Source organism: Hylobates moloch, unplaced genomic scaffold (assembly GCF_009828535.3).
Source record: "Hylobates moloch isolate HMO894 unplaced genomic scaffold, HMol_V3 SCAFFOLD_3, whole genome shotgun sequence".
Lineage (NCBI taxonomy): Eukaryota > Metazoa > Chordata > Mammalia > Primates > Hylobatidae > Hylobates > Hylobates moloch.
Window position 1 is genome coordinate 150,194,944 of NW_026652278.1, and position 25,544 is coordinate 150,220,487.

A 25,544-nucleotide genomic window follows, 5' to 3' on the forward strand; every position below is an offset into this window, starting at 1 on the left:
GGGTATTTCATGAGGTTACATTCATCTGACGGCTTGTCCTGTGCTGGAAGATCCACTTCTTAAGGGGCTCATTTATATGGCTGGCAATTTGGTGCTGCTTGTTAGCAGGAGGCCTCAGTTTTTTTATTCCCTGGGCTTCTGCCCAAGGCTGCCTAAGTGTCCTCACATTGTGTCAATGGGTTTCTCCCAGAATGTGTGATCCAAAAAATCAAGGCAGAGGCCATAATGCCCTTTATGACCTGGCATTGGATGACACTCACCTTCACCTCCACCCTGCTTTATGTGTGATAGAGACATTTACTGTTTCAATGTGGGAAGAGATTGCAAGGGTGTGTATTGCAGGAGATGACGGTAACTAGTTAATCTTGGACACCATAGTCTTAGAGTGGCGTGGTGGCTCACGCTTGTAATCCCAGCACTTTGGGAGGCCGAGGCGAACAGATCACGAGGTCAGGAGATCGAGACCATCCTGGCTAACCTGGTGAAACCCCATCTCTACTAAAAATACAAAAAATTAGCCAGGCGTGGTGGTGGGCACCTATAGTCCCAGCTACTTGGGAGGCTGAGGCAGAAGAATGGCCTGAACCCAGGAGGTGGAGCTTGCAGTGAGCCGAGATCTCTCCACTGCACTCCAGCCTGGGCGACAGAGCAAGACTCCATCTCAAAAAAAACCAAAACCAAAAACAAAAACAAAACCTGAAATTTCTAATAAGAAAACATAAAAACTTTTCTAGCTAACATCCTCCTAGCCAGATTGGCAACACGTAAGCTTCTAATTGTATATACATACTAAGCCCACCACTGTCAGAAAGTGACTTGATTTTGACAATTCTTCACACAAATGAGTGTGAATTTTACATAATAAATGAAAACAATGACATAATAAAATAATTGTGAGTAATTAGCTACAGATAAATAGGGAAGAAATATTGCCTTCTGATCACTCACACTGTATCATTTTAAGTATGTGGCAAGCAAAGTTACTTCTTCTTTTGGTTTAACTTCCCCATTTAGGAAATATACCATACGGAGAAGACAACTTAAAAATAAAATGATTATAATATATATTAAGTGCCTGGCACATAATCAGTTGTTCAATAGATGTTGGTTTTGCAGCCATATATATCCTAGGTGGAACTCAAGATGATCATACACATAAAGTTAACAGAAAAGTATCCAAAATAAAACATTGCAAAAAAAGTATACCTTAACCTTTAGTTAGGGCTGTATGAGAACGCTCCTTATCATTGCAGAGAACAGAATCATTAGAGAAGTAGAAGACTACTTAGATATTAATTAGCATATGTTCAAGAAAAAAATTAAGATGGTAAAGCTTTAAAGCTTTCTTTAAAGTTGCTGTAATATACCACAACATTTTTTAAAGGGCATTATTTCTAATAATTGTATTCCTACTACATATTCTGAGCTCCTCACTGTTTAATATTTATTTAAGTGTATTTGAAATCTATAATATATATAAGGTTAATATATAAATATAATTGTATTTATAATATAAAATAAAATAGCCCATATTTGAAGGAAATTGACTACTTTAAAACAATATTTATTATCAGGATAAAAATTGCTAGATATTTTGTGAGGGAAATTATAAATTATAACAAAAAACATCAAAGACATCGTATATGCTGCTGTATATAGGCATTCTGGGTAAATACATAGTTTATAATTCAACTAAATTGTCTTATCTTTAAAGACATATAGGAGCAAAGATATCCTATACTCTACCCTACCAACTAATTAGATGTGGTTGGAACAAAGGAAAAACTAACCCTAGAACTGAAGTTTTCTCTAAAACTATCTAAGTAGTCTTCTACTTCTCTAATGATTCTGTTCTCTGCAATGATAAGGAGAGTTCTCATACAGCCCTAACTAAAGGTTAAGGTATACTTTTTTTGCAATGTTTTATTTTGGATACTTTTCTATTAATTTAACTTTATGTGTATGATCATCTTGAGTTCCGCCTAGGATATACATGGCTGCAAAACCAACATCTATTGAACAACTGATTATGTGCCAGGCACTTAATATATATTATAATCATTTAAAGTACTTTAAATATATCTTAGTTCTTGAACAGGTTTGTGATAAAGCACCCAGACATCTGAGTTACGCAGTAAGAATTTTGATATCAAAAATTGAAGAATTACAAAACAATAATTTCATAAACAAAGTTTAAGCATGGCAGAATTTAGGATCTTGAATTAAAATGTATCCTGGTGGTCCCAAGAAGATGGATTAATTGTAGAATTAATTTGCTATTTTATTTATTTGTTAAGTCATCCTGTTGAATTGGAATATTTGGCACTGGCCAACTCATCTTTAGCCTGGGGTGTCTCTGAATCTTTTATCCTTGGATATTTTTTCCTTCTCTGTGACTTAATTTTGAATGTAGCACTTACTCAAAAAACATTAATCTCCTTGCTTTACTTGCATTAATAGGGAGGGATGGCAGCTTCTGCTTAAAATGACATAATAAGCTCTAGATGTTTTCATCCCAACTCTTCAGTGTTACCACTTACAGTATCTGTTCTCCTAAAACATTTGATGGATAGGCTTCTAGTTAGTATAATTTACCTATCTTGCTAGATGAATTAAGTGAAACTCATGGTGATTTGAATATTACAAATCAGTTCAATATATTTAAAGAGAGAGGAAAATATTGAAATTATAAAAATGTCTCAAGTCGTCCACAGTGTTTTTTTTTCCTGTAATTACTCACATGCATCTTACATTAATATTAATACATTAAATCATCTGGTCATAATGCTACCTGATTTTAAATCTCTATTCTGTGAGAAGCGTTAAGTCTTCTTTATATGTTTAAGTGCCTGTAAATCAGTTTGAGAACCACAATTTTTCTCCTTAGTTTAGAAGGAAAAATTAAAGCATAGAAAAGTAACATCAATATCTAAGCCTGGTTAAAGAAAAACAGGTGGCCGGGCGCAGTGGCTCACGCCTGTAATCCCAGCACTTTGGGAAGCCGAGGCGGGTGGATCACAAGGTCAGGAGATCGAGACCATCCTGGCTAACATGGTGAAACTCCGTCTCTACTAAAAATACAAAAAAATTAGCCAGGCTTGGTGGCGGGTGCCTGTAGTCCCAGCTACTTGGGAGGCTGAGGCAGGAGAATGGCGTGAATCCGGAAGGGGGAGGTTGCAGTGAGCCGAGATCGCGCCACTGCACTCCAGCCTGGGTGATAGAGCGAGACTCCATTTCAAAAAAAAAAAAAGAAAAGAAAAACAGGTTATGAATTTGGAGTTACTACCCACATTATTTTATCACTTCTTGTCTTCTTTCTTTGAAACATTATTGCTCCTACTAGGGGCTGTCTCACTAACTCAAATTGTTACAATGGAGAAACACATGCTGGAATATGACAAATATGCCTGTTCTCCCCTAGTCCTACATTCTCTCTCTCTCCCCTTCGTTTCAGTCCCCACCCCCATACAAGAAGGTTACTATATTAATAAGACAGAGCGATGCCAGCTGTTCTTCCTTCCATTGTCAACACTGAAACATGGGCAGAACAAACAACAGATAGCAGCTGCAGTTATTGGCACAGAGAAAAAGAGAATGGGGTCAAAGATGCTCAGCAGAGAAGTGACAGAGATAGCAAGAAAATTAGGCCAAGTAGCAGCAGTGTAGCCAACTGTGGCTGTGGTAAGAATGAACGTAGGCACTGAAATGTGAGAGCATTTCCAGCTGACACCTTCTGATATCACATAGACTCCACACACATGTAAACTTTAATTACTGCTCACTCTTGAAAATAAAATGTGGTCAAGCAAGACTTTGAGAATAGGATATAGAAAGGCTTTTCCTCCTATATTATATAATGTTGATAAAATACATACATATTTACTAATAAAATATACATTTTACTAATAAAAATATATTTTGCTTATATATAACTAATAAAATATATATTACATACATATATAATTTTTTTACTAACATTTCCTGAAAATTTATCTTTCCCACACTTACCCTACAAGACAGTCAGCAAAGAAAAATTATCAGATTTTTATAAAATTATAGATATTATGTTCTTGGAGAATCTTTTTCAAACTGGAGGATGAAATGTTTCATGTGAATTTGACATTGTAAAATAACACCTAGATACAAGAATAAAGAGTCAAATAGTCAATTGCCATACTGCTAATAAAAGTATAAGTGATTCCTAAAATATTTGAAGTTTAAAATATTTTAACATTAAATATAAATAAAAAATATCTCATTTATTATATTTTATAAAAGAGTCCTATATCTAGAATATTGTGCTATTATTTTTGCCCATTTGAATAACTTTTATCCACTATTTAATACACTTGAGAAAATTTTAAAGCTAATAATCATCAACCTGGAATAATAACAATAATGATAACTAGAAGAAACATTTATGGAGCCCTCATTATGTGCTAGACATTGCCAAGTATTTTAGAACATTGGATCCACTAAAATTTCACTTTTAAAAACGTCTCTAATGGAGTTAATTTCTATAATAGCTTAATATACAAAAGCAAAATAAAGCAAGCGTGTGTTAAAAAATATAAGAGAGTAATCAAATAGGGTATAGTAAGATAATAATGTTCTATAAGTAAATTGACAAGCAGAACATCTACTTCTTTTAAGTACTACACAAAGTATTTTCAGGTTAGGCTCTGTAGCCAAAATTGTCTTTCTGGCCAAACCTGTACCAATCTTATGTATATACAGGCAGGAAGGAAATGATGTTCTGTGAACCACAAAGGCATGAAAAATGGACAGCAGATTGTCGTCTGTCTATTATAATAAGTTATTTCCAGTGTCAGTTTTGCTCCAATTTAATGCTTATAATTTAATAGGCATAAGAGGCCTAAGGCATAATTTAGTTTTTATTTTGATATCATTATATACTATGAAAAATAAGATTTTGTGAATGCACTGGTTTTATTCCTGGAAGTTCACATAGGCTGATAAGCCAAGTAACACTATCTTTTAGCAAATTCTATTATGCGAAATAATATTCAATAGATGGATAAAGGAGGATAATTGAAAACCTATATTAACTGAGTTCCAGCAGCATGGTGTAATGAATTTCCACAATACATATTTCCCCTTAAGATTAAATAGTAAACTACAAGACAATTTGTCTTATAAACTTGGCTGGGAATTGGAATTTGAATTAAACCTACCTTGGTAATAAATAAAATACTCAAATGCCTACTATATGTAAAAAATAAAATCCAGCATAAAATGATTATTGTGGTGTCTCCAGGATAAAAACTAAATAATGAATATGTAGAAAATAACTTTTATCTTTGAAGGGTAAACCAAAAATAAAATTCTAAGGTCCTCAATCATCTGAATAGACTTCCTCCTCAGCCAGGACTCTTAAAGTTTAACCTGAGAGGCTGTTTCAGGCCATGATGGGAAGTGGGGATGGAACATGCCTCATTATACCTCTCTGGCATTAATGTCAACACAGACTTTAAATCTGGTAAGAAACATTTTACGTCCTATAATTTCTGAAGCTTGCTAGTTTCAGAACAGAAACAGTCCTTTCTATTTATCCCAAGTCTTCAGACAAACTCAACCAGAAAATGTTTAAATTTACCTATATATCCTGGAAGCCCACCCCCATCACCACAACTTTGAATTGTCCTGCTTTTCTGGACCAAATCAATGTATTTCTTGAATGTGTTTGATTGATGTCTCATGCCTCCCTAGAAGGTAAAAAACCAAGCTGTATCCTGGCCACCCAGGGCACATCTTCTCATGACCTCCTGAGGGCTGTGTCACAGCCATGGTCACTTATATTTAGATTAGAATAAATATCTACAAATATTTTAGAGTTTGACTCTTTTCATTGACAGAAGAAATATAGCTTGTATGTCTTTTCTAATTTGTCTTTTTTTCATACATACACTTCAATGTCTTTCTTAATCAGATTCTACGTCACAATACATTCTTGTCTAGTATAATAAATATTTTTTATGATGATATATTACACAAAGTTAACCAGACCTAGCATGTATTAATATTCCCTGGCCCGGGCGCGGTGGCTCACGCCTGTAATCCCAGCACTTTGGGAGGCCGAGACGGGCGGATCACAAGGTCAGGAGATCGAGACCATCCTGGCTAACATGGTGAAACCCCATCTCTACTAAAAATACAAAAATTAGCCGGAGGTGGTGGCAGATGCCTGTAATACCAGCTACTCGGTAGGCTGAGGCAGGTAGAGGCAGGCTGAGGCAGGTTCAACCTCTTGAACCTGGGAGAGGGAGGTTGCAGTAAGCTGAGATCGTGCCACTGCACTCTAGCCTGGGCAACAGAGCGAGACTCTGTCTCAAAAAAAAAAAAAAAGACCTGGATCTTTCCTAGATTTGATATTCTCTTAAATCTCCAGCTATGGAAGTGTCACTACAACCATCAAAGATCAGCTCTATGTTCATTACCTCAATAGAGACTACTTGTTCCTGTGTCTGCAGTCTCATCACGCTTCGCTTGTGTGCATATTAACAGCAATTATTTTATTCCTATATATTATTGTTACCCTTCATTCCTACCTGCACTCAACTTTCTTTCTGAAAGAAGGACTTCAAGACTTTCTAAAAATAGAGAATTGATATATTCAGTGTTGACCACATGCTAGCAACATGTTTCTTTGTTCCTCAAGAAACACTTAAAAGGTGAAAGCATGAATGAACAAACCCATTGTTCTCTGCAGAACTTTTCTTCTCCTAACAATAAAAGTTCTTGTCACCTTCTAAACTATGTAAATGTCTTTTTTCTAATGTACAATTAAGAAATAGTTAAGTTAGGGGTAATACTCCTTTGGTGTTCACATACTTTGTACGGTAACTTAGCTTCACACACATTCGAATTACAGAAGTCAAATTATAGCCATTTCAAAGTGTATGCATGAAATTAAATCAGTTTGGTTCAATACAAACATTCAATTCAAATACAAAAAAATTAAAAAAATATTCCATCCATGGGAGGTTCTTCCTAAACAGTTTCTGGATGTATGGGAATTCAATGTGACTCTAATGTGTGACATTGCTGGCTCTCAAGGCATAGGAAAAATTAACTCTAATAGATAATGCCAAAATGCTTTCCAAAGGGCAGTAAAACGAACACTACTGCTGGTAATGTATGACAATTCCTATTTTTTCATATCTCACCAAGTCTGGGTAATATGCAACTTTTTAACTTTTGGTATTATAGTGGATGTGAAATAGCATTCTCTGTTATTTTAGGTATTTCTCTACTATTTCAAGGTATGTTTTCTTTATAATTAATGAGAATTAGCATCTTTACATAATTCATAGTGATACTTCTTTTTTCCTTGTCTTTGAAATGCCTTCTTAAACCTATAGGCTAGTTTTGTGGAAGTTGACTTTATTTATTTATGATAATGAGTTTCTGTCAATTATTTGTGTTGACAATAACTTTAGGCAAATTTTTAGGATTACAACTTCTTAATCTTAATCATACAGGGTCCTCTGGTGTTTTATTCTGCTTTGTGAAACATAACTCTGAAATTACATTTTGACATTAATATTAGCATAATTATAATTTGTATGATAATGGCTGAACTATGTATATTATACACACACAGAATCCTTACTTTATAGCAAGAAATTATATTTATAAACACATTTTGACTTATTAGGGCATATTTGAGATAAAAGTAGAAATATTTTATTCATTAATAATCTGATTCTATTAAAATTACACTATTATAGAATGTTTCCAAAGGATGTATTATTCTTTATACCAGAGTTGAGTATGACCATATGTATTAAACAGACAGTACATCAATTTAGGGGAAAGATATTCAAATGGGCATACCATTTTACTGCATGAGATAGAAAAGTATCTTTTAATAAATTTCATATTTAACAACACTTCATGTTTAACAAATATAAAATGCACATATAGTTGGGATATAAAGCAAAAAAGGAGGAAGAACAATAATCAAACTGTCTGATTTACTCTATCTGACTTATTCAGACAGTCAGCCTTTACCAGAATTCAGGTATTTGGGTAAACAGAGGACAATAGGAAACACAGTTGTATAATCTGGGCTGTTGGCACACAGTTAATACAAATATATGGCATAAATTAGACTTCACAAAACTTTGAGAAAACACCCCACTTCAGCCCCTTACCCCAGAGTTTGGGCATTTCAAAGATATATTTGTTTTGTTAACTCTTTGCACATTTATGCCATTATCTGACCGAATTCCTGCAACAGAGAACACTAAGAGAATCATAAAGTGATGATAATTCTACTTTTGTTAAACTTAAGAACACAGTTATTTGGTAAAGGATTAACTATATTTGAAGCCTTAGGAATTATAAAACCTCAAAGAGAGTCCTAACATTTTCTCCTAAACACAAGCAATACAACGTTAGTATGTACATATTTTTAAGTTCAATAGAGATTGTATACTCAGCACTGTCACTATATGTAAGTGTATTCAGTCCACATGCCTAAAGTCATATAAATAAAATTTCATCATCATTGTCAACTTATCCTAAAATAAATTAGTCACATTGGCATTGTGTAATATGAGATAGGAGGTCCATTGAAGGTATATAATGCCTTGCAGAGAAAATTTAGGCAATAGATCAAAATAAGAAGGCATTACTTCTTATTTTGTTGTGTAGACAATAAAGATGCCCAGTAGTTTATGGTTGCTGAAAACTTGTCAATTTTAGTGACATTCAGATCACATAGTATCTTGTTAGATAATAAAGGTCTGCTTTTGTGCAAAAAGTGGCAACGTGTTAGAAACAGATCTATTTAATGATATTGAAGCGTATTATTTTAAAAATATAGTCTTCAGATATAGAAGTCACAAGACAGGTATTTTCAGTATGTTCTGGGTCAAAAGATGAAAAGACTTATAGAACAAGTTACCTCACAGGGTGTGACAATGACATTGGCCAAATTGAGAAGCATGAATATTGGAATTTATTATAAATAATGAAAGCTTATAAAATAATAAATGCTTATCAAGCATGGTTAACTTCGACATGACTCTTCATCTTAAGACATTTTATTTCATAATAACTTTAGTGCTATATAAATGTTATATCAAATATTAAACAAGTAATTTGGGGCTTTTCAAAAAGAAATACAAATTATTAATTTCTGCTTTAAGTTATAATTAGTATATATCCTCTATTGAATTATATTTAATAAAATATATGAAAATTAATATTTTTTATTCATTGCTTTATTTTTTCCATAAATATTTGTTTTTATTTGGTTCTATTTGACTCTAGCTCTTAGCTCATCACTATCAGGATAAAATCCTACCCGCTGTGATGTCGGCACTTTAGGAATTTTCGCTGTACGTTATTATTCTATCTATCTCACAGTTACTGAGTGTAAAAACAAAGCAATTATTAATCTGATTACTGCTGCGCCTAATATCGGTTGAGTCTAGAAATAATTACTAATTGGTGACTTTTGCATTTGGCTTCATTTATAGCTCTTTATAGACTATATTATTCAACTGTTTATATTGTCTTCCTAGCCTCTGTAGAGATTAATAAGATCCTACATAAGTGATCTCATTAAATCTATGCAACCTGCCTTTTGAGGTAAGTATTTCCTCATTCTATAGAAATAGAAAGTAAATGAAGACTAAAGAGGTTAATTAATTTGTTTATGTTATCAGAATCTATTCTATTTCTAAAGTTTGTGATAGTCATATTCATACTATCTTTATAGGTAAAAAGACCACGTTTTAATCTATTTTAAGACCCTTTCTTCTACTTCTAAAATAGGAAGATACCTCATAACTATTCATATGTTTTTCAATTTTTTTTTCAAGATAGTTGGAAACAAATGGCTGGATTTTACAATATTGCTAAATCTTAGTATTAGCAATTATGCTTATTTCATTTTAATAATAATTATTAACTTACATAAATAGTATATGTTTATATTTTATTTATTCAAATAATCTTGTAGACTTTAGCCATTTGAAATGTGTTTTTAAAAAATCTTCAAATTGTTTTATTTTATCATAAATTATGAACCATCAAAATATTAATTTTTTGACATACAGCCAATTAATGTTAATTTATTGGAGCTAATTCTAAAGTAAGAATTATTGTAATAAGGTAATATTTCCAACTGCTTGTGACAATAATTTAAAAATGGTGTATCTGGCCTTATAGTATATGTATTATATTTAGACTATAAAATTCTATTATAATATATTTAGACATACTCTGATACTCTCAAATAGCTGGATTAATCATATTCCTTACTAAAATCATAGCAAGATGTGAGTCAATCTGTTCTTAGCACTTAATGCAGCCTGTAGCTTAAAAGCTTCCTATAGAAGCTTATGTTCACATCACTTTTTATTTAACTTCATATTGAGGATGAATCTTTATTACCTGGGAATTGACTTCCCTTGGGAATGAAAATGTGTCAAGTGCTTATGCTATGTACAAGACGTTTTCAAATAAATAATGTGTTACCTCTATCTAAATCCCTTCACATAATTTATATCTTCTCCTACTCCCTGTTGTGAGCAACCACACAATCCCCTATGGTCCACTTCTACTGTTCTTTGCATTTAAATCCTCCCTGTATATCACTCTATTAAATCTTAGTTATGAAAACCTATCTCTAATGTAACTGTAGAGTATATTATTTTGAAGCACAATTTTTTTGTAGTTCAATTTCTCACATGAGAAAACTTCCAGTGATATTTGTTGACAAAGTTAGACACTGTAAATCAAAGTTTCCCACTTCAAAGATTAGGGTAGAAGCAAAACACAAACTCCTTAGCCATATGATGCTTTGCATGAATTGTTCTCTCAATAGTATCATATTTCTGGCAAATGTAGTGTAGGAAAAAATGTGATTGATACTACTATGAGGTCTCTATTATGTAGAAAATAGCTGGATGATTACTCCAAAGCTGTATCCAGACAAAGTAAGTCTTTGTTGTGTTACTTACCCCCAAAGTTACAAATCTTTCCCCATGTTTATTGCTGTCTACATGGGATTCAATATCTCGCTTCTCTGCATCTTTCAAAAACAGAAGAAAAGTGCATTACAGAATAATTCTCAAATATATAATAGAAGTATAAATTGACTCAATGTAAAGGGAGACTAAAGTGTAGCTTCTTTGATTGTGACAAAAGTGAACTCTAGAAAAAGATTTTGAAAATTATTTAAAGTATCTTAATATATACACTAAATAATAAAATGTATATTCAATCAGTGGAGTCCATTTTTTAAATGTTAAGAGAGATAATATTTAATATTTGAATGCATAAAAATGGATGCCCCTACATACTCATATATGCCTATAGCTATGCTATCAATATTTATGTGCATTATTATAAAACTCTGATTTCTAGCAATTATTGGGTTTTCTAGGCTTTTGAGAAATAGATTTTTGTCAATGTTTCTGGCAATAAGAAGTTATTTTTAGAAAACAAATGTGAGTCAGAGGAAGAGCTACTTTATGTCTTGCGCTCTGACAAGTGCTTTATATGTAATATCGAAACAGAAATCTCAAGATGTATTAGTATTTATTTCATATTAAAGATAAGAAAACTAAAGCCCAGAGAGGTCATGTAGTACTCCCACATCAGAGAGGTGTTGTGTGATTCCAACCCACATTTTGCAAAATTTATACTCTTCTGTTACAACAATTTGCTTTTTCATTTAAAAATTATATCCTATCACTACTGAAAACAATTTCTGAAATTATTTTTCGTAGATTTATACAAGTCAATAATTTCCTAATATGTGCAAATAAGAAAAGTATATTTATTACTAATGGGTCTTTGATTGGTTCTTTTCGCATTTTTGAAAATATCTTTCCAGACACAAAATAATAGTGGGGGACTTCAACACTCCACTGACAACATTAGAAAGACTATTGCAGCAGAAAACTGAAAAAGAAATTATGGACTTAAAATTGACAGCTGACCAATGGGACCTAATACACAGCTACAGAATACTCCACCAAATCACCACAGAATATACATTCTTCTCTTTTGCCCATGGATTGGCCACATGCTTTGCCATAACACAAGTCTTAATAAATGCAAAAAAATCAAAATAATATCAAGCACTCTCTCAAACCACATTGCAAAGAAAATAGAAATCAATACCAAGAAGATCTCTCAAAACAACAGAAATACAGAGAAATTAAAAAACTTGCTTCTGAACAACTCTTGAGTGAACAATAAAATTAACGCAGAAATAAAAAAATCTTTGAAATTAATGAAAATAGAGACACAATTTAAAATCTTTGGGATGCTGCTTAAACAGTGTTAAGAGAAAAGTTCATAGTGGTAAATACCTGCATCCAGAGGTTAGAAAGACCTCAAGTTAGCAATCCAACATCAGACCTAGAACTAGGAAAAAAAAAAAAAGCAATCCAATTCCAAACCTAATAGAAGAAAATAACTAGAATGAGAGAAGAACTGAACAAAATTGAGAACTAAAAGTCCTTACAAAAGATTAATGAAAGCAAGAGTTTGTTTTTTAAAAGAATAAAAATGGTTGACCACTAGCTAGGTTAATGAAGGAAAAAAAAAGAGAAGATCCAAGTGAGTGCAATCAGAAATGACAGAGACGACATTACAAATGATCCCTCAGAAATGCAAAAGATCTGCAGAGACTATTATGAACACCTCTATGCACAGGAATTAGAAAATGAAGATGAAATGTATAAATTCCTGGAAACACATAACCCTTTAAGATTCAACAAGAAGGAAAGTGAAAACCTGACTAGAGCAGTAAGTTTGGAAATTGAATAAGTAAGTAATACAAAATGTACCGACCAAAAAGAGCCCCGGACCAGAAGAATGAACAGCCAAATTCTACCAGACATACAAAAAAGCGCTGATACCAATTCTACTGAAACTATTCAAAAAAATTGAGGAGGAGGGTTTCTCTCTAACTTATTCTATGTAGCCACCATCATCCTGATACCAAAATCTCACACAGACACAACAACAGCAACAAAAAAGAAAACTTCAGGATAATATCCCTGATGAACACAAATCCAAAAATCCTCAATAAAGTACTAGAAAATCGAATCAAGTAGAACATCAAAAAGTTAATTCATCATGATCAAGTATGCTTTATTCCTGGATTCAAGGGTGGTTCAACATATGCAAATCAACAAATGTAATTCACCACATAAATATAATTAAAAACAAAGACCATATGATCTCTCAATAGATGCAGAAAAAGCCTTTGATAAAATCCAATATTCATTCATGGTAAAACCTCAACAGAATAGGCATCAAAGGAACATACCTTAAAATAATAAGAACCACCTTCTGACAAACCCACAGCCAATATCATACTGAATGGGCACTAGTTGGAAGCATTTCTCTTGAGAACTGGAACAAGAAAGGAATGCCCACTCTTACTACTCCTATTCGACATAGTACTGGAAGTCCTACCCAGAGCAACCAGGCAATAGAAAGAATTAAAGACTCTAAATAGGAAAAGAAGAAGTCAAAATATCTCTCTTTGCTGGGGATATGATCCTATATATAAAAAATCCTACTAATGCTGCAAAAAGCTTCATGAAACTGACAAATTCAGTAAAGTTTCAGGATACAAAGTCAATGTACAAAAACTAGCAACATTTCTATATACCAATACCATTGTAGTTGAGAACCAAATTGAAAACACAATTCCATTTATAATAGCTAAAAATATATGTAATACATAGGAATTTATTTAACCAATGATGTGAAAGATCTCTGCAAGGATAACTACAAAACACTGCTGAAAGAAATCAGAGATGACACAAATGAATGGAAAAGTATTTCATGCTCATGTACTGGAAGAATCAATATTGTTAAAATGGCCATAGTGTCCAAAGCAATTTACAGATTAAAAGATGTCCCTACCAAAATACCAATGTCATATCTCACAGTATTAGAAAATTCTATCCTCAAATTGATTTGGAACCAAAATAGAGTATGAGTAGCCAAAGCAATCCTAAGCAAAAAGAACAAATCCATAGGCATCATACTATACTTCACATTATTCTACAGGGAGACAGTAACCAAAACAGCATGGCACTGGTATAAAAACAGACACATAGAGCAATGGAACGAAACAGATACCTCAGAAATAAACTCATACGCTTACAACCATTTTATCTTTGACAAAATAGACAAAAAAAGCAATAGGGAAAGGACTATCTATTCAATAAATGGTCCTGGGATAACTGGCTAGCCACATGCAGAAGAATGAAACTATACCACTACCTCTTACCATACATACAAATTAACTCAAGGTAGGTTGAAGATTTCGGTGTAAGACCTTAAATTATAAAAATCCTAAAACTAAACGTGGGAAATACCCTTCTCGACATTGGTTTTGGCAGAGAATTTATGGCTAAGTCCCCAAAAGCAATCGCAACAGAATAGTAATTGACATGAGTGCCTGATTAAACCAAAGAGCTTCTGTACAGCAAAAGAAATTACTAACAAAGTAAACAGACAGCCTACAGAATGGGAGAAAATATATGTAAACTACGTAAGCAGTAAGTCTAATATCCAGAATCTACAAGGATCTTAAATCAACAAGCAAAAATCAAATAATCCAATTTAAAAATGGGCAAAGCATAAGAACAGACACTTATCGAAAGAAGCCATACAAACGGTCAGCAAACATATGAAAAATGCTCCACGTCACCACTCTGATTTGCATCAGAGAAATGCAAATCAAAACTGCTATGAGATATCGTCGCACACCACTCAGAATGGCTATTACTAAAAAGCCAAAAAACAGTAGATGCTGGCAAGGCTATGGAGAAAAGTGAATGCCTATATCCTGTTAGTGGGAGGGCAAACTTGTTTAGCCACTGTGGTTAGCAGTTTGGAGATTTCTCAAAGAACTTAAAACAGACATACTATTTGACCCAGCAATCCCATTACTGAGTTTAGATTCAAAATAAAATATATCATTCTACGGAAAAGACACATGCACTTGCATGTTTGTTGCAGCACTATTCACAATAGTAAAGACATAGAATCAATCTAGGTGCCTATCAATGGTGGGCTGGTTAAAGAAAATGTGGTACATGTACATCATGGAATACTACGTGGCCATAAAGAAGAATGAAATCATAGTCTTTGAAACAAAATGAATGGAGCTGGAGGCCATTATCCTAAGTGAATTAATGCAAGAACAGAAAACCAAATACCACATGTTCTCACTTATAAGTAGGAGCTAAACATTGAATACACATAGACATAAAGATGGGAAAAACAGACACTGGGGACTACTAAAGGAGCAAAGTATGAAAGGAGGCATGGGCTGAAAGACAATCTATTGGCTACTATGCTCACTACCTGGATGATGTGATCACTTGTACCCCAAACCCCAGCATCAAGCAATATACCCATGTAACACACCTGCACATGCACTCTTCATAATAAAATTTGAAATTATTGAAAAAATAAAAATAATAAATAAAGAAAATATCTAGCATTCCAAAATACAAATGTGCCGTGTATATCTAATATTGGTCTTTTTCCATGAAATTACTAGAAAATAACCCAGATCCACAATCCTTAAGATGGGGGTTACAAAAGGTGGTAATTTTCACTAATATGAAATCCACCTGATTTTGGTTTCCTTTTGTTATACAGAATTCTGGCATTTAACTATTAGGAAGCATCCCAAGGGAAACTGTCTTCTATCAAGTAGACATTATTACGTTTTCTGTTTATACTTTTCCGTAGTTGCTAATATTCTACTCGGTTTACTTATTTAGTATTGTCCTGATTTTAATTACGTGCATTATTACTTTTTAAATGGGCACTTTTACTTCAACAAGATTAAACATTGTTGAAAATTTAATCCTGTTAAATCTTCTCCTAAAATTTTCCTAGAATTCACACACTAAAAGGATGTATGATTTGTTGACTAAGGGAGGTTTGGCTAGGTGTTTTACTGTTGTAACTAGGGAAATATATTAAAAAGTACATGACAAACATTAAAATAAAGTAAGAATATGGAGTTGATATTAAAATCTGTTTCACAAACATCATCATAAGGACAAAGAAAACAAACATTTTTAATTACTTGTCACTTCAAATTAATTTTTAACAGAAAGTGAATTACAAGTTAGTATTGGCTGTACCACATAAACGGAGTAGAGTAAAGGAATTATGGTGGACCTTATGCAGGCCATTAAATCCAGCTTGTTTTCTCTTTTTTCTACCTAAAGACTTTCCTTTTTAAATATTTCTTTGTAAAGATGGTTGTTCTAACCAGACAAAATGAAGATAATGATATATCAGTAGTTGGGACCTGGGTAAGGTCCTTCTTTCTCAATGGATCCGCTCACGTCAATATGCACTAAGTGACTTAAGAAGGAATAGGAAGAATCCTGGCTGGGTCAATGCTTTAACCTTGTTCAAACACCGCATTCAGAAAAATGGGCCTGTTAAGTTGGAGGGTCCAATAATATCAGACTCTTGCAAAACATATATTAATAACAGCGTAACAAGTCAGATTGAACAGCAGAGAACAAGGGGAGCAGTCATTTCAAGAACATCCAGACCCTATCCCAAAACAGCCATACTGTGGCATGTGTGGACCAAGGGAAGAAAACAGCTGTTTGTTTGCTTGCAAAGAATGCACTTGATAAATGCTATAATAGTAGTTTGAGTTCCAAACAATTCAGCTATCATAAAAAGCAATCCATCCTCAGCATCCCCACCCTATCTCTATCCCTTTTGCCAAGTAATGAAACAAAATAAAAGAGAACAAGACATTTTGGGTATAACACCAGGAGACAATCAGACAACATGAACCATGACAGAAAAGGATTTTTAGCACTAAACCAAGAACAGCAACAGTGTAGTTTTTGTGTCAGGGGCAGTGAGTGCCTTAGAGTGGCAGTTACCACTGAACCTTCTGTAGAGAAGGATGCTGTACAGGTCTTAATCCAGTGACTGCAATGTAACTGACAGGAAAACAAATATAGTAATTTATTCTACCTAGAAGATACACGATGGATACATTTGGGGGCCTTGAATTCCCCACATTTAATTGAGGAGAGGGATTTTGCAAGAGATATAAATTCCTCCAAGAGCAAATGGGAAGACAGGACCTGAAACACCATATGTACACTTGCAAAAAAATAAAATCTAGTGTTGTAATGAAAATTTCACAACTTTTTTTCATCTTTAAATCTGCTTTTAGTATTTCAAGATTTCTATCCTTCCTACATATAAAATCTATTTGTTATAATGCATTGTGCAATTCACAGTTTTCTGGTGCCTTTACTTTTAAAAAAAAGCTGTAAAAATGTATGTTGAATATGGTGTGTGTGTGCTGTGGGGTGGTTCAATACATACGGGTCTTTCTAGCAGAGTCTTCCACAAAAAGAGAAGAGATGTCTTCATCCACTCCTGCTTCATTCTTTGCGATACAAGTGTATGCTCCAGTATCTTCATAGCGCACATTGCTTATGTGAACCTCACTGCCATTTGCTGAAAAAAGAAGGGAAATGCAACTTGTAAACTACAATTTCAGTTTTGGAACAGTGCTTTCTGATTACGAGTCAAACAGTTCTCTTGGCTTGTCCTAATTAAACTGTCTCTCTTCCCACTTTCATACTTTGAAGGCATGCCAAATTATTCCAGAAGCATTCAAGTGTTCATAAACTGTGCTGTCATTCTATAAGAGAGCCCAAGACCCTATATCAAATGCATATTTTACGTTTTGTATCATTTCCTATATTCTACATTGTATATGAGGTATTTCATATTGATAAATATAATTTCATTTATATATTTACTTATAATATTCAGAACCTACATTCCCCTAAGCTTTTTTCAGAAATCTAATAATAGCAATATGATTAGTTTGCAGGAAAATATATATGAAAGACGTTTTCATAGAGTAATTAATTGAGCTAAATCATGCAGGTATACTATTGCCATTCATCAAACATTATTATTATTATTGTGAGATAGAGTCTCACTCTGTCACCCACGCTGGAGTACAGTGGTGCGATCTCAGCTCACTGCAACCTCTACCTCTCAGGTTCAAGCAATTCTCCTGCCTCAGCTTCCCGAGTAGCTGGGACTACAGGCCCACGCTGCCACCCCTGGCTAATTTTTTGTATCTTTAGTAGAGATGGGGTTTCACCATGCTTGCCAGGCTGGTCTCGAACTCCTGACCTCAGGTTATCTGCCTGCCTCGGCCTACCAAAGGGCTGGCATTACAGGTGTGAGCCACCGCACCCGGCAGTTGAGTGTTTGTTATAGTCACTTGTTTAAGTTTCTCTTTCTTTTCTTTTCTTTTCTTTTTCTTTGTTTTCCTTTTGTTTTCTTTCTGTGTGTTTGTGTATGCGCATGCCTGTGTGTGTGCTGTGTGTGTGTTTGTGTACATATTTGTGTCTGTGTGTCCCATGTTGTTCAGTTACAAGAACCACACATGCAGTAGAATGGGACATGACTATCTGTGACAGGTAGAAGGCAACGTAATCAGTGTGGTTTGGGAAAACAAGGGTAGAAAGCCAATAAGAAAACAGCTTGATTGCCATCGCTAGGAGCCAGTAGCTCTCAAGGGATGTGAGATATGGAGAGGCAGTGGATGTGGATGTTTGAGAGACATAATCATTTGAATAACTTGAACTTGTTTCTTTATTTGCAAATGCTTACTACACACCCTCATTCCCTGCATCATGCATTGAGAATCACTACTCCAAAAAACGGGTTGACAGGTTTTTATCTTGTTGCAACAGGCCAGGTGTAAATAATTTAGGTTTTGTGGGCCACACAATTTCTGTGGCAACTACTCACCTCTGCCATAGCAGCATTAAAGCAGCCAGGCAATATGTTTTGAAAAATGAGTGCAACTGTATTCTAAACACAAACCAACAACAACGGAAAAAAAAAAGCAAAAACAAAAATAAAAGAACCCCACCTTTATTTAAAAAAACAGACAGCTATCTAGATATGGTCTGTGGGTCTTAGTTTATAGGAACCTGCTCTAAAGATAGGTAGTAAACAATGTATTTACATTTGCTTCACCTTGTTTTATATAAGATATGGCCTCCTCCAAAATCATACCTTTTTTTTTTTTTTTTTTTTTTTTTAGGATCCACACACATAACAGCCTAAATTCTCTGGGTTTTGTTTTGAAATACCAAATAAATTTCTTCCTTCTTTAAATGCTGTCTCCCAATATTTTCACATGTTCTCCTAACCTATATGATCCATTGTCTTTCCTTCTCTTCCCATGTAATCTAGCATTCTTAGACGTTACCACTCTATTGCCAGAACTACCAATGCCTTTATCTATTTAGCATCCTGACACATCTGCCTTCCTAACCTTTAGAACTACAATAAGCTAACCTATCTCTGTATCTGGTGTCCCTGCACCTAGTTCTTTGAGTAAGTTATGAGACTATTGCATAAGCGAGTTTATAATTTTCAGATTCACAGTTTTCAATTCCTAGGACATTCAAAACTACTTGCTATTCATTTCACTTGACCTTTCCAGTTAGATGCCTTTCATATCCGCCTCTACTTTTACCTTAAATCTTTATATACTTTGTTTGATGTTTCCCATCATAATACTAACTTCACTCTCAGCAAGTGATCTTGCTCTTTCAATCCTGCGGTAAATAGAAGTGATCAGAAAGCAACCTCAAAACTTTCTGTTCCTAGTTTCACCTCGATTTACTTCTCACAGGAAATTTTCTGTTTCTTTCAAAGGCAAATCTCCCCTTATTTCTTATTGACTCTCCCTTATTTCTATGACTCTTCCTGCAGCCTTCATCCTTCTCATTTCTCCCTGCTGATACTTTCTCAGATTGATGAATTATCCAAGAAATATCTCCATCAGTTCTAAGCCTCCCCACCAGGAGCTACTACCTTCTATTTTTTTTTCCTTTCAGAATCTGGTCAAAAGACATTTTCGTATTTCTTGTCTCCTTTTCGTTTCTAAACACCCTGAAAACTGATTGTTACTGATACTGTTTTTCTAAATGTCGCAAGAACATGCTCATCACCTGAAGTAAACACTTATCAATGCCTTTTATTGAACTTTCTATGCATTTGCCATTGTTGAACTCTTTATTTTTAACTTTCTCTTCTTCCATACTATCACCTAGTCTCCTGTCTCTTGATGAATTTTAGTCTCTTTCTATTATTTTCTTCACTTGCCTGTTAATAAAATATTTGTGCTTTCTTGGGATTTTACTCTCTCTAATTCACATATTATCCCAGCCATTGCCATAGATATTAAATTACTGCCTGGACTTGGACTTCACACATAAACACTAAACAAGCACCTCATGAATAAGGAGATAATTAAATCGTTATTAAGCCACATGGAGTTTTATACCCTTATGTGCGTAGAATTATCTCTTCTCTCCTTTTATTTTTTGTCATATTCTCTTAAAACTTCAACTATTTTTCCCTGTTGTAAAAATTTACAGTAATTTCTTTGCAAGCACCTCCTCTTTTTAAATGTTGAATCTGGAGTGTAACAACTTCAAAAATTTGTTGTCGTGTATATTCCTGGAAGCAAAATTTCGATATACTTTTATAATATGGTTTATTGCTATTAAATGGGCAAGAGACAAAGTCAGAAGCTATTTAGACTTTTATTCATTTCATTTCTGTTAATAAGTCTTCTCCTCTCAGATTATAGACCTCTTGAGGTAATCACTAGATATGTGTGCAAATGTGTCTGACCTATGTGTGCACATTAGTGATTTCTAGGATTAAAGTTTTTAAAGTTTAAGGACACTTTCACAGACATGTGTCTACTGACTTGTAAGAATAAGTAGAAGTTTTAAAAAGTTTTATTTAAAAATGTACAATGATTATATATATCCACTGTTAAAGTGGAATAATAATAGAACTCTATGTAATAAAGTGACAACATATGTTCATGTTTAATAGTATAAAGAAAATTAAAGTCATAAAATAAGAACTATAATGCCCATGAAGAAGACACTCCCGTAAAATGAGTGTTGTGTGTTACCCCTAACAATGAAAAAAAGGTTTGTGGTTTATTTTTAATGCTAGCATAATTAATATATTATATGCAACTGCTTTTGGACTATTTAAATTATTTGACCTTACAAATCTTGCCTGGTTTTGTTTATTTTCCACATATTTGGGATTATTATTATCTAATATATAGTAATTTATTCATGTCTACGCATTAGAATATTAGAATATGTACAATATTTTATATATTAGAATGTAATGCAAACTTTAAAAAATGTAAATGGAAAACATTTAGTAACTTTTTGATATTTTTCTCCCTTCATTTACAAAATATGCTAAAAAATCCGCTAAAAATTCTGTATTGAAATCCTCCATAATACATATTCAAGGTATTATTTAAACATTTAAAAAGTAACTTCAGAAATGAATTTGTATAAAAGAATCTAATTATTCTGCTCAGCATAACTGCTATAATTCACAGGACAAGTATTTTAAAGATACATAATTTAATATTTTACTTATCACCAAAATAATGACATAATTAATCATTATGACAAGACTATTATTAAAAACATTAAAATGTTAAAAGAATCTTTCCCATATAATTCCTTAGATATAAACTTTTTTTCATATTCATGACATTCTGTTGCCACCAACACTCATTTTTCTTTTATTTTCCAAATAACATTATAAATTTTAGTATAAATTTTCAGCATGGTCATTTAAGATAAAAAAATGCAAGTAAAAAGCACCTTGAAGCGTGAGTTGTTTGGACAGCTTTGGTGTAATATCAATTCCATTCTTCAACCAGCCAAGCTGAGGCTGTGGTATGCCCTCTGCATGGCACCTAAGACTGGCAGTTACCCCAGGCTCTCTAGCCTGACTCTCTGGATACACCCGGATGACTGGAGGAACTAAAGGAAAAAATGAAAGAGAAAGTGAATTAGCGATTCACATTTTCTATTTAATTTTCCAAAAGAAACAAAAATTGCAATAAGATAAATAATAAATTATATATTTTAATGATGCTATACATTTCTACAGATTGTAGTTTCCAAATAGCATTATCCACGGAAATGTACCAGTGTTACCTGTATAAAAACTATTCTGGGATTTTGCTAGGGAAAACATAAGATGAGCCTGGAATATCTGGTTTCAGAAATTAAAGAAGTCCTCAAAGAATGATGAGGCATACCAAAAACATACAGAAACCAGTTAAAAGAGACTCTGATTTGCTAAATATGGGACAATTTGAGCACTGAAATAATTAGTAATTACAAGGGAATATAAGGATTTAAATAAAACTATGAATTCAGTTATATAAATAAATGAATGAGTATATGATGGAAGGAAAATAAAACCTTTTTATTATAGCCTGTTAGAAAATTAATAATTCTATTTACAACAGTATCAAAAAATAAAATATTTAGAAATAAAGTTCACCAAAGAGATGCAAAACTTTCATACTAAATACTATGAAATTTTGTTGAAAGAATTTAAAGAAGACCTAAATAAATCTGAAGACACCTTGTATTCCTGGATTGAAAGAATTGATTGGTAACATGGTACAAACTGGTAAAGGCTATTGGTAAGGTGATCATACTCCCAAGCTGACAAAGACAAGTAAAAGAAAAACAAAGGTACAGTGTAATCCTTATCAAAGTTCTAACTGCAATTTTTGAGAAATTAAAAAACTTATCCTCAGATAAATGTGAAATTACAGGAGACCCCCAAGTGGTGAAAAAAAATCTTGAAAAAGTACAAAGCTGGAGGGCTCATACCTGCTTATTTCAAAACATACAATGAAGCTACAGTAATCAAAGCAGTGCATTCCTGACACAAAGATGGAACAGACTTGAGAGTGCAGAAATAAACCTGCATTTATGGTCATTTTTTTTTCAATCATTCTGCAACAATTGGAAAACCACATGCAAGAAAATAAGCCTGAACTCCTACCTCATACCATAAACAAAATTGAATTCAAAATAAATCAAAGACTTAAATGTAGGAGTTGAAACAATAAACTATCGGAAGAAAACATTGAGTAAATGTTTCTGATCTAGAAATGGACAATGGTTTCTTCTAGATATGACCCCATAGCACAAGCAACAAAAAAAACAAAATACATATGTTAGATTTTGTAGTGCATCAAATGACACTATAAAAAAAGTATAAATACAACTCACAAAATAGGAAAAGAGATTTGAAAATTCTGAGAGTATCCAGAATATATAAAGAACTGTTACAAATCAGCAGCTAAAAAGCCAAGAATGCAATTAAAATTTGGGACAAAAAAACTGAATAGTCATTTATCTACTGAAGATGTATAAATGGCTAATGAAGCACATGAAAAGATTAAAAAATTAAAAAAAATCAAAAAGAGGGAAATGCAAATCAAAACCACTACATGATACCACTTCACACCCTCTAGAATGGCTATTTAAACAGATAAACAAAAATCAGAAAATCACATGTTGTTGATTGAGTATGTGGAGAAACTGGAACTCTTGAGCATTGCTGGTGGGAATATAAAATGATGCAGCCATGCAATATGTGGGGGAAAATACTAATGCATTCTACAACATGAATATTGGAGGTATTATGGTAAGTTAGAGGACTCTGACACAAATGTTTACATATTATATTAACCCATTTATAAAACGTTCACAATGGGCAAATCCATGGTGACAGAAAGCAGATTGGTTGTTGCTAGGGACTGAGGAAAGGGAGGAATGAGAAATGACTGCTTAATGGATATGAGGTTTATTTGAGGGTGACAAAAATGTTCTAGGCTTAGATAGTGGTGATGGTTACACAACATTGTAAATATGTTATGAGCTGCTGTGTGGTACATTTTGACACAGTTAAATGGCATGTGGATTTTACCTGAATAAAAAAGAAAGGAAAGGCAAAGGAGGCTAATGAAGCACTCCAGACTAAAAAAGATGAGTTATAAGAAATAAATAAAACATGCAAATCAAGATTGGGTCCTGGACTCAGAAAAATAAGTTATAAAGTATATTACTAAGAGAATTGATAAAATTTAAATATGGTCCCTGTATTAGATATTGAGCTACTACTAATGTTACGTTTCCTGATTTGATAATTGCACTTTGATTAGGTAAAATAATTTTCTTTATAAAAGTCACTCACTGAATTAACTAGTGATGAATACAATCTCAGAATTTTTCAATTTTATATATATATATAATCATTGATGTTAAAATAAGATGTCTTAAATACAACATTAGGCATAATTATAGAAAGAATCAATAATTAAAAGTGAGATGTGGATTAATTGATAACTTTCTGTTTCTAGTAATGTTGAAAAAATGATAGATTGATTCTGATTATCTTCCTGACTAGAACTTAAAATCCTGGAAAAGTTTACAGAAAGCATTTTCAGAAATCATAAGTAACTTAGGGATATAATGAGGAATGGCAGAATCAGTACAGAAGATACTTTAAGGCTCATGGAAGTGAGCTACAGCTGTTTCTCCCTCAAGAACAGTTCTCAAACCAGGTGAAGATTCTGAAGTCAGAGTTGATTACTAATCAAAGGTATTTTCTGTCTCTCTCTCCCATGTATATACACATATGCATGTGTGTGCACACGTAATTTAAAAAATAATAAGACAACTTGAGAGGTTTTGTATTTTTTTATTTTAGCCATTAATTAATTCAGTGTGTATTTCTTTAAGATCTGTCACTGTTGCTACATTGAATCAAATATAGTAATTTATCTCTTGTACCTTACCAGACTCCAAAACTTCTGGGAAGCCAGGATTATGTACTTATTTTTGGTTTACAAATACATGCCAATATCAGGGAATCAGCTGATTCTGGTAGGCAGCCTCAACTAAAGTAAATGGGCTTAGTATTGTGGTCCCACAATAATTGTGGCTGGAGATTCTGGCATAGTAACTCTTTCTCTGTACTGGGTTACTAGTTGCGTTGCATTTAAGTGGCCACAAAATGTCCAAAGATTTATTGCAGAATCTCTGGTACCCCCCAGTGCCTGACAGTCATAGATGGAACACCTCTCTTAAAGAACCTATTATCTTTATAATTAAAATAATTTTGAAAATGGTTTATGAAATCAAATTTGCTGAATGCAACAAAATATCTCAAGGCTTTCCTCAAGAAAATACAAACTTAACCAATGAAAATAAAAACAACAGTCAAGTTTTAAAAAGCCACAAAATTCTGGTAACTGGAGTTATTACTCGTCTATGCTTCCTGTGTTTAAAGAGTTGATAGCTAAACATAAAAATTTAGGAAGCTATAAAACATAATGTTGTAATTAAAATAAATCAACTAGAAATGCTATAATATTTTTAAATGACAAAAATTGAAATTATAAACTCAATCTTTGTATTTAACTCCAGATTAGATACAGCTGAAGAAGAAAGGCGATAATAGAAAGTTAAGTCAGAAAAAAATCATAACCACAATAAAGCACAGAGGTATAAAATATAGAAAATACAGATGAGAGAGTAAGTGAATATAGAATAGATTAAGAATACTATAAATAT

The 25,544-nt window shown here is 33.2% G+C and overlaps 1 protein-coding gene across 5 annotated transcripts in view; it reads right to left on the reverse strand.

Moving 5' to 3' along the window:
- Positions 1–25,544, reverse strand: part of FSTL5 (follistatin like 5) — a 786,207-nt gene that overhangs the window by 135,007 nt on the left and 625,656 nt on the right. For all 5 annotated transcript variants that reach the window (XM_032148724.2, XM_032148716.2, XM_032148719.2 and 2 more), the window contains exons 9-10: positions 21,762–21,923; positions 17,395–17,529 (exon numbers count right to left, since the gene is read on the reverse strand). In XM_032148724.2, coding sequence (XP_032004615.1) covers positions 17,395–17,529; positions 21,762–21,923 — 297 coding nt within the window. The remainder of the gene's footprint in view (positions 1–17,394; positions 17,530–21,761; positions 21,924–25,544) is intronic.